The 17,575-nt window shown below is 36.9% G+C and overlaps 5 protein-coding genes and 1 long non-coding RNA gene across 11 annotated transcripts; 2 read left to right on the top strand and 4 right to left on the bottom strand.

Moving 5' to 3' along the window:
• Positions 1–2,672: 2,672 nt before the first annotated feature.
• Positions 2,673–4,341, bottom strand: LOC104712915 (putative F-box protein At1g70960). Its single transcript, XM_010429910.3, has one exon. The coding sequence runs from the start codon at positions 4,038–4,040 to the stop codon at positions 2,889–2,891; it is 1,152 nt and encodes a 383-aa protein (XP_010428212.2). The 5' UTR covers positions 4,041–4,341; the 3' UTR covers positions 2,673–2,888.
• A 2,492-nt stretch (positions 4,342–6,833) lies between these two features.
• On the bottom strand, positions 6,834–9,082 carry LOC147939176 (uncharacterized). 2 transcript variants are annotated; one of them, XR_015566999.1, is made up of 4 exons: positions 8,777–9,082; positions 8,633–8,698; positions 8,109–8,352; positions 6,834–7,496 (listed from the first exon to the last, which is right to left on the bottom strand). It is a non-coding gene; the product is annotated as an uncharacterized LOC147939176 (long non-coding RNA). The 2 variants fall into 2 exon arrangements; XR_015567000.1 differs by having other exon boundaries at positions 8,815–9,082.
• Positions 9,083–9,679: 597 nt separating this feature from the next.
• On the bottom strand, positions 9,680–12,247 carry LOC104712913 (protein LPA3). 4 transcript variants are annotated; one of them, XR_015567105.1, is made up of 12 exons: positions 11,909–12,227; positions 11,784–11,814; positions 11,587–11,679; positions 11,445–11,507; positions 11,232–11,343; positions 11,032–11,117; positions 10,833–10,891; positions 10,638–10,745; positions 10,481–10,537; positions 10,193–10,275; positions 10,014–10,094; positions 9,680–9,931 (listed from the first exon to the last, which is right to left on the bottom strand). XR_015567105.1 is itself a non-coding variant. In XM_010429908.3 (12 exons), exons 1-12 carry the CDS (start codon positions 12,151–12,153, stop codon positions 9,872–9,874), a joined length of 1,077 nt encoding a protein of 358 aa, XP_010428210.1. In that variant the 5' UTR covers positions 12,154–12,247; the 3' UTR covers positions 9,680–9,871. The 4 variants fall into 4 exon arrangements, 1 of the variants encoding a protein (XP_010428210.1); XR_015567104.1 differs by having other exon boundaries at positions 10,481–10,541; positions 11,909–12,226; XR_015567103.1 differs by having other exon boundaries at positions 10,638–10,740; positions 11,909–12,226.
• Positions 12,248–12,500: 253 nt separating this feature from the next.
• Positions 12,501–14,764, top strand: LOC104712914 ((R)-mandelonitrile lyase-like). Its single transcript, XM_087467504.1, has 3 exons — positions 12,501–12,704; positions 12,888–14,403; positions 14,496–14,764. Exons 1-3 carry the CDS (start codon positions 12,602–12,604, stop codon positions 14,533–14,535), a joined length of 1,659 nt encoding a protein of 552 aa, XP_087323630.1. The 5' UTR covers positions 12,501–12,601; the 3' UTR covers positions 14,536–14,764.
• Positions 14,765–14,999: 235 nt separating this feature from the next.
• Positions 15,000–15,979, top strand: LOC104712911 (jacalin-related lectin 19). 2 transcript variants are annotated; one of them, XM_019229436.2, is made up of 3 exons: positions 15,000–15,155; positions 15,246–15,476; positions 15,549–15,979. In XM_019229436.2, the coding sequence occupies exons 2-3, from the start codon at positions 15,255–15,257 to the stop codon at positions 15,858–15,860; spliced, it is 534 nt and encodes a 177-aa protein (XP_019084981.1). In that variant the 5' UTR covers positions 15,000–15,155; positions 15,246–15,254; the 3' UTR covers positions 15,861–15,979. The 2 variants fall into 2 exon arrangements, with proteins under 2 accessions (XP_019084981.1, XP_010428208.1); XM_010429906.3 differs by having other exon boundaries at positions 15,064–15,155; positions 15,243–15,476.
• Positions 15,969–17,539, bottom strand: LOC104712912 (ESCRT-related protein CHMP1B-like). Its single transcript, XM_010429907.3, has 2 exons — positions 16,816–17,539; positions 15,969–16,492 (listed from the first exon to the last, which is right to left on the bottom strand). The coding sequence occupies exons 1-2, from the start codon at positions 17,138–17,140 to the stop codon at positions 16,206–16,208; spliced, it is 612 nt and encodes a 203-aa protein (XP_010428209.1). The 5' UTR covers positions 17,141–17,539; the 3' UTR covers positions 15,969–16,205.
• Between the last annotated feature and the right edge of the window lie 36 nt (positions 17,540–17,575).

The following is a 17,575-nucleotide window of genomic DNA, read 5'->3' as shown; positions in this document are numbered from 1 at the left end:
TGAATATCTCACTAACATTGCAGTATATCTATTTTTATACTGAAATAAAACATATAAAAATGAGTTGATAGTAAAGATGTTATTATTAATATAATGTCACTGGATATTTTGAAAAAGTCTGATTTTGGTCAAGCAATGTTATTACTAACACTAAGGGTGGCGATCCGGCGGAACGAACCCTGAAAAACAGTTTCTGGAGAGAACCAAAGTGGTCAACTCTTTCCAGTTACTAAACTTTGAAGGAACCGAGCCGTCTAATAAGTTAAATCCAAAATTCAGGTGACTAAGAGCAAGGTCAATGGGGGGTTCATATTTTGGGGATCTTATACACTATTTGAATTTTTATGAATTAATTGTATACTTTTTTAAAAATAAAAATCCTTGATATCTTAATTAAAATTATCTCTTCTAATGGTATGATCTAAATTTGGGTCTCTTATTTATGAAAATATAGTTTTTTAAAAATTTAAAATTTTTAAATAGAATAGAAGTAGTTTAAATGTTTAAACATATAAGGATTAATAGGAAACTTTTGACTTGTTTATGATGAATAAATTTCGAGAAGGAAATCAGACTAGAATCCTTTTATGAAAATGATGGTTTCTATTCAATTTGGGGACTCTTGAGTGACCTATCATCAACAATTGATTCATCACCATTCAATAATCAGGTTATTCGATTAAATCCAGCTTAATTAAGGGAAAGAAAGACATGCATGATCAGAAATCACTTGAATTGATTCCATAGCAAACACAAAAGCCATAACGAGTCTCACTCTCTCTCTCTCACACACACCATTGTCTCAACTTAAAACAGAGAAAAACTAGTCAATAATGTAACTTGTCCTAAAATGCAAAACATATTTAGTAGAGAGTAGAAGAGACTAGAGAGGGAGAGAGAGAGAGAGATAGTTTAATAGAGCTTCCTTTAGTAGGCGTTGTTGTTGTTGTTGTTGTTGTGATGTAGGTTCGGGTGGCTGTGATGTAGATCGTTGGACCATGAACATCACTCGAGGCCTTGTCATCGATCGGCCCAGGTAATCAACATTGAATGTTTTAGAGTGGATCATGGATGCCCACTTCTTCGAGACGAGAATGAACCTCACCAAGGATTTCAGAGGCAATCGTGAGAGAATGCTCATTTGATGATCTTCAGTAAGTGACTCAAATTTGATTTCTCCATTCTTGTTTTTTCTTTCTTTGTATTTGTAATGATATTTTGTGTTTTGAGATATAGAGAGACTAAACACACATATGTGGTATTTATAACAGAGTAGTCTCATAGTTTGTTACCAACGTTGTAACTTGTGAGTGTGGGTGATGATTACTCGTTGAGTCGTAAAAACGCGTACATCTTTATTTTACATATCATGAAATGCTTTACATCTCAAAGAAACGAAAGTAGAATGTTTAGCTCCACACGTTAAAAACTTACTAAAATTATTGGCCAATTAGCATAGAGTTTACTAGATACCATGCATGAAAAGTGACAAATTTGCTTTCATCTTACACGTTTTAGTAGTAATTTGGTTCTAATTCCAATACAATAATCACACGCCAGGATATTGATAACAAGTTAACATTTCCTAAAGGTTTCCACTTTAATTCTGTTTTGTCTATTGAGAAGGATGATTGCTAGACTAACAGAGAGATTTGGTGTAAGCCACACCAAGAGTGACTTGCAAGGTTTTCTTTCATTGTACTAATCTAGTCGTCAATGCACAAAATAAATTCTGATATAAATTTAACTTCTTAAGGTTGTTAAAATATATATATATATATATATATATATATATATATATATAAGTTCTTAAAAATTTTCACTATTCACTTTAATTCTTTGTACACAATTTTTAAAAAAAAAAAATTTATGCATAAAAAAGTTAATTGACTATTCTTTTAAATTTCTTTATTTTTTATTTAATGGGTTACTCGTTGAGGATTGTTTGGTTTATATGTTAGGATTTAAAATTGAAAAAAAAATGATGTAATGTTATTTATTCTTAAGTATAATATTATATAGAGAATATTTGTTATATATAAAAAAAGGATTCTATTATTATTGGTAAAAGAATTTCACAGAGAGTTGTCAAAAAAAAAAAAAAAAAAAAAAATTCACAAAGAGTTACTAAGCTCAGGCAAACAGTAAACGAACAATGGACAAAAAGCAGAAGATAAAGATTGATCGCAACAAAAAGCAATGTAACAATTGCAAATCCAAATCTTTGGCTACACTTTGTTTTATGTTATACCACCAACCATTTTAGGTTCTCCAAACTCCAAAGCCTTGTCTAAGAGAACCTCTTGTGACCGCCCGGTTTGTTATTGAGGCTGAGGTCGTGAGTCATGGTCCTGATAGTGCGACTTTAGATGGTTGATGGTTCGGTCTGAAAAAAATCGTTATTTGAGAGGAAGAGGCCGGTGGCTGCTACTACTCTCTTTGCGTTTACAAGATAGAATTATAGCTAGAAATCTTGTGTTTTTTCTTTTAGGAACGTTTTGTTCTACGAATCAAAATGTCACTTTCTGTAGTTGAAAAGAATATTACACTATTATACAAAAGAACTTTTCCCTTTCTCTTTGCACTTATTAGGAAGCTTCAATTTTGTAATTATATGGCAAAAAAATAAAGATTAATGGCAGTAAGAAAAAACGAACAATCACAATAAGATATAGTCGAGAGATAACATTATTATTTAGCATAAAATAAAGGTTAACGACAATAGAAATAAAAATTAACAATCCCAATAAGACCACTAGTACATGAGAGCTAGACATCATTATTATTTAGCATAAATAAAGAGTAACCGCAATAGAATGAAAATTAGAAATGAAGACAAACAACAATCCCAATGAGACTTGAGAGAGTGAACAACCAAGTCTTATTCTTCAGATAAGCCAAGTACTATCAACATGATCCAAGAAGGTTCGAACATAATAGTATCCATCAACCATTCCTTCAATCTCAAATCTTCTGAGGTTTGTTTTGTCTTTATCGTAATACACCACAAAGATGTGTCCCCCTAACCAACAGTATGGTGCGAAAACAAGTTCTTTTGTTCCAATGGTACCATTGAAAAAAAACTTGTGGTGTCCAACAGTTTCTAGCCATTGAGGAATCTTAACGATCTCTCTCCTCCAGTTTCCTGTTATCTCGTTCCTAACCCACAATACAAAACTTCCAATGTCATCGTTGTCCCATATATCAACAATTCCACTTCTAAACTCAGAGTCATCTACTAAGGCAATTTCCCCTTTGTAATTCACCAATTTCCAACGATGGTCATCAACTGTAGAGGTTTCGCCTCTGTCAGGTACTTCAATGACAGTGAAATCTTCAGAACTCACGTTGAAGCTCATTACCTGATATTTTCCACTATTGGGCTGAGCTCCATAGTACAAGAAACCTCCTTTGAATAGTCCTTGAGTAACTGGTGAATGATCATGGTTACATGTGATCCGTCTCCAAGAAGAGTCTTCCACTGATTCCTCCGTCATCGTGTATACATGAAACTCCTTAGTTCGCCTACCATCTCCGAACTGTGTAATGCATAACACCTTGAATACATCCGTAGATTCATCGTATCCGAAAAAACATCTTATGGATGCTCCGTTAGGCCTTTGGATCTTAGGTAAATGCCGAAACTTTTTCGCACCCGGGTTGCAAATGACAACATTAGTACCACCTCGAAGACAGATCAAACCTCGGATGGGTTGAGAAACTTCAACAAGTGGTACTTCTCCTTTGTTGGTACGTATCAGTTGTTGACCAGACGACAAAAATGGTTCCTCCTCTTGATAAACAGAGTGAAACAAGGCTTCGGCTTTGTTTGACGGGATTCTTACATCATGGGCGACGAACAACACTCGAGGCCTTGTCATCGACCGGTTCAAGTAAAGATCTCTGAATGCTTTCGTGCGGATTAAAGATGCATATTTCTTCGAGACGCAGATGCATGTCACCAAGGATTTCAGAGGCAACCATGACAAAATCTGTATTTGTAGATCTTCAGGAAGTGACTCGAAATTTGATTTTTCCATTTTTGTTTTTTTTCTTTCTTTGTATGTGTAATGATATTTTGTGTTTTGAGATATAGAGAAACTAAACACACATCTGGTATTTATAAGAGAGTAGTTTCATAGTTTGTTACCAACGGTGTAACTTGTGAGTGTGGGTGATGATTACTTGTTGAGTCGTGAAAGCGGTACATCTTTATTTTACATATCTTTAAATGCTTTACATCTCAAAAATAAACGAAAGTAGAATGTTTAGCTCCACACGTTAACAACTTACTAAAATTATTGGCCAATTAGCATAGAGATTACTATATACCATGTATGAAAAGTGACAAATTTGCTTTCATCTTACGCGTTTTAGTAGTTATTTGGTTCTAATTCCAATACAATTATCACACGCCAAAATATTGATAACAAGTTAACATTTTTCTAAAGGTTTTCACTTTAATTCTGTTTTGTCTATTGAGAAGGATGACTTGCAAGGTTTTCTTTCATCCTACTAATCTAGTCGTCAATGCACTTTAATTCTGTTTTGATATTATGTGTTTTAGACAAATTGTGGTTATGATCAAAGAAGACAGAAGTGGTATATATTTATAGAAATCTGAGTTTGTTACCAACGCTTGTGACTTTAGTTTAGCTTGTTGAGGTTGTAAAACGCGTACAACTTTTACTTTATTGCGTGCTCACATGATCCAGAAACAAAAAGAGAAATTTTGGTTCCACAATTAAGTTTCTAAAATTGTTGGCTAATCAGCATATAGATAAGTGGATACCAAGCATGAAATTTACATTATTACATCCTACACAAGTAAATCACACCTCAAAATATAAGATAATACCTTAGTCTTAATTATTTTTAATTGCATGAATAAAACTTATTTTTATGACTAAACTAGCAATTGACCCGCGCTACGCGCGGTAGTTAGATTAAAGTGTATTCTAGGTTTTCTTGTGTATTTTTTTTTTGGTTACGTAAAGCCATATTAACGTTTGTTGTTGTATTTGATTTTGGTTGCTATATTTAAGAGTATTTACGTCAAGCCATATTTACGTTGTTTTATATATTGTTTTCGTTTATGTTGTTTATTTTTTGGTCTTCTATTTTGTATATTGACATTTGTTCATAGGAAGTTTTGTGTAGGTTTTAAAATAATGTGTGTTTAATAGCAGTCACCTCAATCGATGTTTCATACTCTGCAGTAGATATTGCAGGAGTAGTACGATGCCAAATTCTTGTTATAGACAAACGGATAAATAACAATAGCAAATACCTATTTTTCTACCGCAAGTGTTCCACATGCAGGAGTTGCAACAACAACTACTACTACTAAATCAACTAAATCAACAACTTGTATAGTAAATGTATTTTATATAAATGCGATATTAGTTATAGAATAATAATTAGTTAAAGCAATTGTATTGTGAATTTGGTTCAGAATAATCTTTGGGAAACTTTTGAAGAAACTAATAAGACAATTGAGATAAATACTATTTAACTTTTCTAACATCATTTATTTATTTATTTTTTCCATAATATTTTTTATTTGGTAAAGTGAGACTGTAATTACTTAATCTAACCACATTTTTATTTTAACTATTCTATTTTGTTTGCTAAGAAACTCTAAATTATTTACCCAAGTTAAGAAGTATGTAAATGGAAGTAAATAAAACTGTAAGTTATATAATTTAATTGAATTATCTATATTAACATTTTTAAGTACATTTTTTGTTATAACCATTGAATTATACTTATTGACAAATTTAATCCGTGATATACCATCTTATGAATTTTATGGATATAATTTTTTCACGGGTTGTATCTAAAAAACACTTAATTTACGGGATAAATTTAACCTCAGTGTAAATTTTTAAAAATAATATTATGATTATAATTTTCTCATAGGTTATTTGTTAAAAGCCCTACAATTTTAATTTATTCTAATCATTAAAAATTTAGTTCTGTATAAATGTAATGTTATTATAGATAAATTTAATTATCGACCCATGGTGGCTGCGGTATACTATTGGTCAATTTTTTAATATGACAATAAAAAAATTATTATATATTTTTAAATAATGAACATCAAAAACAATACTAACTAACAAATGCAATTGAAAATTTTTAGGTATTTAAATATCGTTCCGCTGTGTATGGCAAGTTAAAATTCTTTTTAAAAATTATATTTACACTTCTTTTGATATTTCACTAAATACCTGCAGCTATCAACCTAGGTGAATATCCATGCTACGCACAGGCTTATGCATAAAAGAATTACATAATTATTTGTTAAACCTAAATGTTCTGGTTAAATCATCAATCTTAAGGAATTTATTAGGAATGATTTTTTCTTAACTTCACTTACTCTTTAATTTACTTAAGATATGCATCTTTCATATCTCTGTAGCTGTTTATTTTCTTGAGTAGAACTCTAGAGTTTGGTGTTGTTTTATATAACAAAATCATATGAAGACTCCTTTCGTCTTTACCTCTACGTTTTCTTGAACCAGCATTTTACAGTTGTGAATTTTTTTAACTAATCTTTTAATCAATAGTGAAAACTCCCCCTCTCTTCTGAATATATACAGTTCTTTCTCCACCATCGTTTTTTGGCTCCTCTTCTTTTTCCTACACACTTGTTTACATACAAACGTTTGAAATAAAAAACGTGCATTACCATTTCATATATAATACCCAGAAGGCCAGAAGGCAACTATAATATCACATCATTCAACATGAGGCCATTCATCAATGTTAAAACATGTTTTTCACCCTGGACCCTGCAATAACAAAGAAAAATAAATATCTAGAGCCAGTAGATAAAACAATTATGCACATTACTTCACCTGACCAAGTAGTTTCATAAAGTTTCTTTCACAAGACGATTCAAATATTAGTATGTATATACATTACATATATACTTCTTCTTTTTGACAATCATTACATATATACTTTTTTAGATGAACTTTGATTCCCGTAGAAAGAGAACAAAGGCTCGAAAGTCGAGTTAAATCTCCAAAAGATACTTGTAGGAATATCGTCACAGGAATAATGTTCCATAAAGATTTGGTCTCGTTAGCTCTTTCGTTCATATCAAATGCCAATAAGAGGGTATCGTATGTTGCCATTGTAGCGCCTTGCCATATGCTTAACATCCACTTAGCCACCCATATTTGTCACTAAACCAATCAACTCATGACGTCATATTTAGCGAAACTTACACTTGGATATAAGAAGTCGTACTACTATACTTGAATCACACGATGAAATTGGCTTCTCTTAAGAGTTGCAAAGACTTAGCTGCAACAATAATGGGAAAAATATGCCTCCCAATCTAAGAGTCTCCATACACAGCCTCTTTTTCATTTGGGAGTCCAAAGAGCTGCCAGTTGAGAGTTATACATACAGTTGGTAGTTCACCCTACTGTCCAGACCGAGCAGAGTAGAATCATTCTTCTTCCACACCTTTTATTTCCTTACTGATATATCACAACCAATCGGAATAAACAAAGTCAAAGATTACTCAAGAAAGAGATGGAACCAAACATAATTTAGAACATATCACTTGTAATGATTAGGTGGAGTACTTTTGTGTGAGCAAATGATTATGTATTTATAGGTATAAGGTACTAAGGAGGATGACAATTATTTTTTAATGGCTATGGTGAAGACGAGAGAGTATGGGTAGCCTATGGTGAGTGGCCCGTTTTGGAAGAACAGTAAATGCCACAATTTAGGTTAAATTAAAGGTCGCAACATAGATCTTTCGACAGTTACAATTTTCTTTTTGCAAACGTTTGGAAGAGAAAGAGTGAGCAGAAACGAAAAAGTCTTAGTAAAACCATCTGGGCTGAGACTGGTATTACTATGAAGGGCTGCAGTTTTGTAAGGCCCTAGAATGTATTGTTTTGAAAGGCGAAGTTTTTTTCAAATTATTGACCAGAAGGGCAGTGTCAAATAACGATTCAATTTTTTTAAAAACATCAGATAAACCAAACAAAACACAGCAATTACAGGACAACTCAAAAGGCAAATTACATTCTAGAGTTTTTAGGATTCATATGAGGAAATATATTAAAGAGGGGGAATACCTTGACATAAACAATTTTGTGAATTTAGCAGTTGTTGAAGTAGCTGAGTCGGGTGGCTTAATGAGCTCATCATCCTCGTTGCCTAAACTGGCTGGAGAAGGGTCTTTCTTTTTTTTTTTTTTTTTCCTCATCTCTCCAATCTTAGTTAAATCCAGAGAGTAGTCAGGCAATGTTCCTCCTCTTTTTTGGTCCCAATCACCAAACTGTGGCACTGATAGCGACGGAGTGTTCTTCTGCACAAACACTAATCCGAAACAAACATATCAAGTAACTATAAAAAGGTTTCATATTTGATTCGTAGACTTAACAAAATGAAATACGTTAAAAAACATAGCAATTTACAAAGCGATGCATCATGAGGCATAAAGATGAATACTCAAAGAAACAAAAGCCAAAGTTCTTAACTTGGATAAAATCACAAGCTTTGATTAAATCAAACTAATTGAAGCCTTGTCAAGATAGATGAAATTGAAGCCAAACTACATGCATCATCAAACCCAATCAAACTGTTTTTTTTTGTTTACCAGAAAATAAAAGATGGTGTGTCGGGTCCCCAGTATGTGCTGCTGCTTCGTCGCTGTCATATGCTCCTGCAATTAAAAGTAACGCAGTTGAGATTCTTCCTCTGACCAAATCCACCCTCTCTTATCAGAAAGTGTTGACAGAACCGATAGAATCATAGAAGACAGAGAGGCTGAGGAGCTACGGCGCCGCTTCCTGTATCGGCATCGCTTTAGTCACCGTTGCCACTTCTCTCTCCGCCACTATCTTCACCGTCGCTAAACGGAGCTGCTTCTTCTATCGGTAGCCCTTTTATCTCCGTTCAACGCTTCCCTCTGAGCCGCAGGACAAGGAAGCAGTTGCAGGTGGTGTCTATGGCTCCTGAGGAAGAGAAGCTCACTCGTCGCAACCCTCTCGATTTCCAGATCGTAATTAGATTTCCTTTTCGAAATTGGCTCTACAGATTCTTAGGGAAAGTCAAAGTTGGCTATTTTTTAATTTAACTCATTGCAGCTGGGCTGATACTGGTTTGCTGTAATGGGCTGCGTTAGAATTAAGCCCAAATTTGGTTTTGTTTGTTTTAAAAAGAAATGAGTGTTATTCGTATGGAGAGTACACGTGGGGGTGCTGACGTGGCTGCACCAGAAAAGAAAAAAAGGTAACTTTATATATATAGATTAGCATGACTTGAGTTGAAAGGTTTTGTTTTAATTACACATCTACTCATCTTACACGTTTTCCGTTTTCACTATAATTCTTTGTACACAATTAAAAGTAGTTGTTTTTATTATTGGTTAAACCGTTAAAGTATTAACAGAGTCGCACATTTCAATTTAAACAGAACGCTAAACAAAAGCAGAGGATGATATGATTGATTTGGTAGCGATAGAAAGGGATGCAGCCAACAGTAGAATTCAAATCGCCACTTGTCTGTTTAGTTTCCGCTTCTTCGAACACTAATCTTTTGTTTCATTTCAACCGCCATGAGATTAAATCTTTTGTGAGGATTTTTGTATGTATATATATTATATAACATTAGTCTGCCATTGAATTGAAGAAAGAATTATAAAAGCGGGTGGAACAGACACTATCATAATTGGACTGAGTTATACTGTATATAGAAAATATTTTCAAACTATCCTTTATCATTCCCATTAACATCTCCCAAACTCTCTCTACAACTTTGCACATATACAAGTTTAATTTTTCCCAATCTTGAGAGACAAACTTACCAAAAATATGAATCCATGACTTGGCATCGTTCAGTTACGCCAATTAGATGATGCCTCAAGCTCCACATCCTCTTCCCACCAAGTTGCCGACTGCAATACCATCAAGTTCCAACCAGTTTAAGCTTCTATGTGCACATGCAATAAACAGACAAACACAATCAAGACCAAATACCTTGTATCCCCTGCGCAGGAACTCGAGTGAACTCCCTTTCTCTTCTTGTAGTCCCAGAACCTGCAACAGCTCTTCCTTCGTCTGTTTGTATCCACATCAATCAAAGCTTGTTACTTTTTTTCTGAGGGTTGGGTGAAAACGACTATATGCAAAAGGTTAAATGCTTTAAGTGCACATACTTCACCCAGCGTGAAACGAGTAGGGCTTTCTGCAACACACGCAAATGAACCATCGGTTTGCTTAAGCATCACCTGCCATGGTCCTGCATTAGATTTTTGCATATCAGATATGAACAGAGAAAACACTCTCTCAAGTTCAGGCCACTGGTATTGAGAATGGTTCTGCAAATCTGATAGAGACTAGCATAGCATCACATCATGTTCAGTGATCAAGAAAGTCACAGTACATATAGGCACAGTTATAATATATTTAATCTTTAGTCCCGGATAGACTAGTTTAGCATTTACCAGGATATTGTCGAAAAAGTGCTCCATTGTAGTTCAACACAAACGGTGCCACTGCCACTGTCTTAGCCAAGCAACACAAACAAAAATTATGCTGCTTACTTTATGCATGCAGCCAAGAAGGGTCTGCTGAGAAATTATCATCATAACTGGAAAGTACCTTAGAATACTCTCTGGTTCGGATATAAAAGACGGGAATAAATTGAGAAAGAAACCGGTAGTGCAGATCTTTAGGGGGAAAGCCAAGTAGCCCTAGGTCAGCACTGCACTAAAGTTCAGTTGTTACCAGAAGTGAGGAAACAGAGAGAGATTGACTTTAAAAAAAAAAAAAACGAGGTCTCAATAGAGGTAATACCGCAAGGTATCTAGCTCAAGATTAAACAGAAGAGCTGGGGTTGAACTGGCAAAGGTTTCCTGCAAGAAGAGACCAACAACATACAGATTGTGATTGACTAAGAAGGCACAAATAAAAATTCAAAAATGACTATAGCCAGTGAACGTATCTGAACCAAGTTCCATGTTAACATAAGAAAAGATAGGAAGGAATCCAATACCACAAACTTCTCAATAAAAGAGAGTTCCCGAGTGCTGCAATTGATAAACATATAAAGGGTCGGTGGCTCCTTGGGCTCCCAAGAACCTGTAGGAACACATAATCCTCATGACTTAATGCAATAATCCATCTGTTAACATAAGCAAAAATCCAAGTGAAAAGGGACGATATTAGATAAAAGGATTGTAGTTTTAGCTATACCTTCGTTATCATCTTCAAAATCAAAGTCCAGGGTACTCCTTATAGACCTGAAGAAATTTGTGACAGAAGTACCAGGTATATCATCTAGAGAACCGATACTTATCCCATCAACCTGATGAGAAACAGACACAAAATGAAGCTGTTGTTAAGTAATCAAGCGTTCAATATCCTAACATATGCTATATACAGCAAACTGGGAAGTTCAATTTCTACCGAATCAAATGCCGCTTTGAAGCGTTGCGAAGCTCTACGCTTCTCAGGCTTGTCAGGAAAAACCTGAAACATGTTTGATATTCACATAACGTCAGAAGAACAAAATAAGAAGAATTGAGTAATGAAGGAGATAGAATTATACAATGCAAGCTCTTGTCTCTACTTTCTCCTGAAGTTTGCGAACAACAGTTATGGCCAACTGTATGTTAGCATCAATAAAGTCATCTGAAGAGCCCTACAACAACAATGTTATACAAATCCAACACAGTTACAACAACAACAACAAAATCACTATAAAAAAACTAAGTGACTGTGTCAACAAGCTAGAAAAAAAAATACCTTGTAAGAAGAAATGCTACTAGGCAAAGGCCTACACATTAGAGCAAAAAGACGCCATTATAACCACAAGCGATGAACACACAAAAATTGAAGTTTTGAGATAAGAGTAAGAGAAGGAGGATTACGGGAAATCAATCTCCAAACGAGATTTTGAATCCTGGAGAGCGTAAGCGAGAGAATTGGCGGCGTCAGAGGCTAGAACCTCGTACGACTTGGGCTTATACAAGGGGACACCTCTCTTAGGATCGGAGTCAGAAGAAGCCGATGAGAGTGCGCCTCCGCTTTTTGCGGTGGCTCCGCATCTGATTTTTCTGCTGTTTAGAAGAATCGAGGGAGAAGAGAAGAGCGCCGGTAACATCGCCATCGCCATTTTTGAACTCTCTCTCTCTGTTTAGACGACGGTACGGTAGTGATAACACTGGCTACAGTCTAATCCGCACAACCTCATGAGACGTGGCTAAATCTTGTCATCTTATCTTAACCGAATTGAACCGGAATTTGATTGGCAGAGTCATCAAACCGGTACTCTTAAACCATTCCTAACGGCCGTCAAAGTCAAAGATTACAATCTATTGACAACCGTTGATCTCAACTTGGGTTTAGTTATCATCGACGGCTATGAGTACTTGAAAGAGCTGAAGAAACACTCTATAACAGAAAGCAACCGCGCCATTGGAGTCTCCTTTTTTTTTTTAACAACTTCTTCTTCGACTCTGTTTCTCTCTCTCTCTATAACTGAGAAAGTTCTCACTTTCCCGAGAAAATTTAATTTTCTTTCTGCTCTCTGAGAAAAAAATCTTGTAACCGAAAGAGCGAGAATGATGAAACGGATTGATACTTCTCTTCTGTACACGGCGTTCGTTGTGCTTCTTCTTCTTGGAGTAGTTCCTCGATCTGATGCAAGGTCACGCTCTACTCGACGTAAGTTTCTCAAGAAAATTTCGATTGAATCTCGTTTTCATTCTTGAATCGTTGTAATCTTTGGAGATGATGATGTTTCTTTGATCTCCCTGTATCGCTTTTTGAGTAATTTGCAAGATAACGATGATCGATGATTTGGTTTTTGAGATTCTTCTGTTTCATCGTTGTTTCTTACTGTTGCAGCGCCAAGTTTCATGCGATTCGTGTCAAACGCAACTGATTTTGCGTCGGAGGATTACTACGACTACATAATCGTCGGAGGAGGTACGGCGGGATGTCCACTAGCCGCCACACTTTCACAATCTTTCAGGGTTCTTCTGCTTGAACGTGGCGGCGTTCCGTACAACAGACCTCACGTGATGTCGCACGATGGTTTCTTGACTACACTCACTGACGTCAACAACTTCGACTCGCCGGCTCAGTCTTTCGTCTCTGAGGAAGGAGTTCCTAACGCCAGAGGCCGTGTTCTTGGAGGAAGCAGTGCGATCAACGCTGGGTTCTATAGCCGTGCTGATAAGCAGTTCTTTGAGAACTCGGGTCTTAATTGGGATCTGACTAGTGTGAATCAGTCATATGAGTGGGTTGAGAGAGCTATTGTGTTTAGACCTCAGCTCAGGACTTGGCAAACTGCGATTAGGGATGCGTTGCTTGAGGTTGGTGTGCATCCGTTTAATGGATTCACCTTGGAGCATAAAGTTGGGACTAAGATCGGAGGGTCTACGTTTGATCGTGCTGGGAGGAGACACAGCTCTGCAGATCTTCTCAGGTATGCAAGAAGTTCCAACATTAGAGTTGCAGTTTACGCAACTGTAGAGAGAGTACTGCTAGCTTCATCTCCAAGTGTCTCCGGTGCCAACGTATCTGCGATTGGAGTGGTTTACCGTGATCAGCTGGGACGTTACCATCACGCCATGATACGAGACAGAGGAGAGGTGATACTGTCAGCTGGTGCACTCGGTAGCCCACAGTTGCTTTTTCTTAGTGGGATTGGTCCAAGGAGTTATCTTTCGACTTGGGGGATCCCAGTGGCTCTTGACCAGCCTCATGTGGGAGATTTTGTGTATGATAACCCGAGGAACGGTATCTCCATTGTTCCTCCGGTTCCAATGGAGAGCTCACTGATTCAAGTGGTGGGTATTACTGAGGAAGGGGCTTTTCTGGAGGCTGCTTCCAATGTGATTCCGTTTGCTTCGCCTTTACATTCTGTGTTCATCAGAGCGCCGGCTTCTCCTTTGTACGTCCCTGTGACAACTATAATGGAGAAGATCCTAGGTCCAGTGTCTATTGGTCTACTAAGGCTGGCCTCAACGGATGTGAGGATAAACCCAGTTGTTAGATTCAACTACTTCAGTGATCCACAAGATCTAGAGAGATGTGTCAATGGGACTAGGAAGATTGGAGAAATACTCAGGAGCCGAGCTATGCAGGACTTTATGATCAGGGAATGGTTTGGGAACCGTAGATTCAGGTTTGTTGGAGCTCCATTGCCTGTGGACCAATCAAATGATCTAGTGATGGCAGATTTCTGCAGACGTACTGTGAGCACAATCTGGCACTACCATGGAGGCGCTGTTGTGGGAAAAGTAGTGGACTCTGATCTCAAAGTCATTGGTATTAATTCTCTTAGGCTTGTGGATGGATCAACCTTCAATATCTCTCCAGGAACTAATCCTCAGGCGACCTTGATGATGCTTGGAAGGTAAGAAGAAACTTACCAAGTGTATTACTCTTTGAAATTGTATCAGTTCATTTTGATGAAACTAAAAAGAAACTTCTATATGATAATTGCAGGTACATGGGGCTGAAGATGCTGAGGGAGAGAATGAGATAGAAATGATTCCCCAGATAGGCTTCCTGGATTATTTTGCTGATTCTTTTGCTCTTATGTTCACCTATAGCTCTCTATCACGTGTTACTACACTGAGTTTGTTCAGTCTTTCATTGGACTCCTCGCTTAATTCATGTAATAGAGTACAGTAGTTCATCTATATAGTCCATCTATGCAACAGAATTGAGATGTACTCAGACTAGCCATTATAGTAAAAAATCCAGCATTCCTATGTCAGAGAGCAAAGGACATGTTCATATTACAAATACAGATACAGTATGTGACATACTAGAGGAAATTTAAATCTTAGTAATGTGAAAACAAGAGGCAGTATTCTTCTAATTTTCTGTTTTTGGCACTATGATGAACACTTTTGGAATTTGTTCCATGTAAAAGTTTCCTCTTGAAGTTTCGTGGAATCTCCTACTTCATTATGTAAAGGAAGATAAGACAATCAAACGCATACCTCTCGTCCTCTTACATTGCTTTCCAGGAATCCAATACCTTCCCATGAAGCTGACGTCTTTATATGCGTTGCTGCAAAAGCGAAATACTCAATTCTTGTTCTTTAAAATCCACAACCTGTTTCAGTTCCAAAAAGCTTCTTCTGCAGCAAAGAAAAAGTTTGGTTCTCCTCTTATTGTAAAACTTTGGTTTCTTAGCATTTTCCCTTGCATTGTGTTAACAAAACTAAACTCTGAATTAATCAGCAGGAAGGAGTCATGGATCAACAACCACAAGGTGATAAGAATCTGACTGTGTTCGTCGGACCCTGGGGAGGAAATGGAGGAACTGCCTGGGATGACGGGATCTATCATGGTGTCCGTGAGATCAGACTTGTATATGATCATTGCATTGACTCCATCACAGTGATCTACGATAAGAATGGTAAACCTGCAAGATCAGAGAAGCATGGAGGTGTGGGAGGCAACAAAACAGCAGAGGTTTGTTGCTCTCTTATTCTCTGTTCTGTCTCTCTCAGATTTTGGTTTCTTTAAAATGAACCGTGTTTGCAGATAAAGCTGCAATACCCAGAAGAGTATCTGATTGGCGTGAGTGGCTACTACTGTCCAGTGGTTAACAGTGGCACCCCTGTCATTAGATCAATGACATTCAAAAGCAATAAACAAGTTTATGGACCTTACGGAGTTGAACAAGGAACACCCTTCACTTTCTCAGTCAATGGAGGACGCATTGTTGGCATGAACGGTAGGAGCGGCTGGTACCTTGACTCCATCGGCTTCCATCTTTCACGTCCTAAATCAACCAAGACGGTCGACAAGCTTCGGAAGAAGATTCACTGGCTCACAAGGATAGTAGCATCATAAAGTCTATCGAACAGACTTAATCAGATACCATATCTGCATAGAATGTACTAGATAGACTATACGAATAAGGATGTTGGATGTATCTTATATAATCCATAAGACCAAAAGTTACTGCCAAAGATACTCTCTTTAATGCACACAATTCAAAAGGAAAGCATATCATTGTAATGGTAAAAAAACTAAAAAACACACGAAGGTTTTTCATATTAAGTTATAAACAAAGCATATTTCAAAGTAAGCAATATACACAAATAAGCCCGTGTTTGCGGATAATAGCAGCAACAATTCGACAAGGATCGCGTGCAAAGTGGCAGATTGTCCAAGCACGGATGTCGGTTAGCGAACTTATCCTCTGGCTTTAAGCTCAGCAAGCCTCCTCGACAAATCATCCTCATCGACTTTCTCCTCAGTCTTAGTAGGAATGGCATGACCAGCAGGCTGAGGAAGTCCCACAGAGACTTCCAAACCATAGTCATCTGCAACCTGCTGCATAAGGCTGTTGACTTCGCCTTCAGGAGTGGACAATGAAGTTGAACCAGCCATCGCATTCTCCATGAACTCAGCTTGAACCTCCATGTTCACAAACTGCTTCTCGAATGAATCCATCGTCTCAGACATCTTCTGTAGATTGCCTGATAAGAACCAAAAATTGTATACAACGCAGTGAATACATTTTCCCAACTGAGACTAAAGGATTATTTTTATCACAGAAAGTACAAAAAGATGAACCCTTTCATGTATTTCCATAAGAACAAAACCTTCCTGTCTATTCAGAAGCATCCCTTAAGTTTACATTCCCTTATAAACCATGGTGATCATCCAACCTCCGTTTCACAAAATTAATCCCTAACTAATGATCAGCAACACAACCACCGACAGAAACAATACTAAACCTATGAGCAGCATACGAAGATAATATCAGATCATTCAAATTCAGCAAAAGACATGATTTTACCTGTGGCAAGCGAAGACTCAAGGGATTTGACGATATTGGTCATGGATTTGGTGATAGTGGCCATCTTAGCCTGGGTATCGAGACGAGCAACAACAGCATCCAGACGAGAAGCGAGACGAAGGTAGTTCATCTGCTCGCTACGCTTACGAATAGCGTTCTCAGCATAGATCCGAGCACCATCCATGTTACCCTTCTCAATCGCCTTCTTCACCTTCAATTTCTCAGCTTTCTCCTCTTTCTCACACTTCCTCGATTGCCTTTGCAGAGACTTGGACGTGAATTTCAAATCGAATATCTGATTCATCAGCTTATCTGTGTTACCCATGTTGAATTCGATTCCTCTATAGATCTCCCTCTGCTAGAAATTATCAAAAAGATAGAGACTTTAGGGTTTTCTCTGTATCTGGGAAAAATATCTTGACGCGTTTGGTAATGTTTTGAAGAGAGATTGAAGAAGAGATCATATGAGAGAGAAGAAGGGAAGCTAATAAAGTCAATTTCGGTTTTCTTATTTCAAATCGGAATTGACCGGTTTAATCTATTTGTCGGTTATACCCGGTTAAAGTATTAAACAGTCACACACACAAGGCACACGTGTTAAAAGTGACTAAGCACCGTCCGATGTGTCACGCTTTGTACACGATGGATCAGTCATCGTCTGCGTGCCAACTCAGAACGAGCTTCTTTTGGAATTTTGCATGTTCTATTAAATTGTTCCTAAATTTCTTACCAAATTTCAAAATCTAATTTTTCAAATTTA

Source organism: Camelina sativa, chromosome 9 (assembly GCF_030686135.1).
Source record: "Camelina sativa cultivar CO46 ecotype springtype chromosome 9, ASM3068613v1".
Taxonomy (NCBI): Eukaryota; Viridiplantae; Streptophyta; class Magnoliopsida; order Brassicales; family Brassicaceae; genus Camelina; species Camelina sativa.
Note: the sequence above shows the minus strand (reverse complement) of the source record. Positions and strands in the feature narration are given on the sequence as shown.

What these genes read in the sequence shown, in the direction of transcription:
- LOC104712915 (XM_010429910.3), bottom strand. Translation starts at nt 4,040, where the DNA reads ATGGAAAAATCAAATTTCGAGTCACTTCCTGAAGATCTACAAATACAG.
- LOC104712913 (XM_010429908.3), bottom strand. Translation starts at nt 12,153, where the DNA reads ATGGCGATGGCGATGTTACCGGCGCTCTTCTCTTCTCCCTCGATTCTT. An exon ending in TTTTGAAGATGATAACGAAG is followed by an intron (nt 11,118 to 11,231) that starts GTATAGCTAAAA and finishes GTGTTCCTACAG; the next exon opens with GTTCTTGGGAGCCCAAGGAG. An exon ending in ACTTTTTCGACAATATCCTG is followed by an intron (nt 10,276 to 10,480) that starts GTAAATGCTAAA and finishes AATCTAATGCAG; the next exon opens with GACCATGGCAGGTGATGCTT.
- LOC104712914 (XM_087467504.1), top strand. Translation starts at nt 12,602, where the DNA reads ATGATGAAACGGATTGATACTTCTCTTCTGTACACGGCGTTCGTTGTG. An exon ending in AAGGTCACGCTCTACTCGAC is followed by an intron (nt 12,705 to 12,887) that starts GTAAGTTTCTCA and finishes TTACTGTTGCAG; the next exon opens with CGCCAAGTTTCATGCGATTC. An exon ending in ACCTTGATGATGCTTGGAAG is followed by an intron (nt 14,404 to 14,495) that starts GTAAGAAGAAAC and finishes TGATAATTGCAG; the next exon opens with GTACATGGGGCTGAAGATGC.
- LOC104712911 (XM_019229436.2), top strand. Translation starts at nt 15,255, where the DNA reads ATGGATCAACAACCACAAGGTGATAAGAATCTGACTGTGTTCGTCGGA. An exon ending in GAGGCAACAAAACAGCAGAG is followed by an intron (nt 15,477 to 15,548) that starts GTTTGTTGCTCT and finishes CCGTGTTTGCAG; the next exon opens with ATAAAGCTGCAATACCCAGA.
- LOC104712912 (XM_010429907.3), bottom strand. Translation starts at nt 17,140, where the DNA reads ATGGGTAACACAGATAAGCTGATGAATCAGATATTCGATTTGAAATTC. An exon ending in TGAGTCTTCGCTTGCCACAG is followed by an intron (nt 16,493 to 16,815) that starts GTAAAATCATGT and finishes GGTTCTTATCAG; the next exon opens with GCAATCTACAGAAGATGTCT.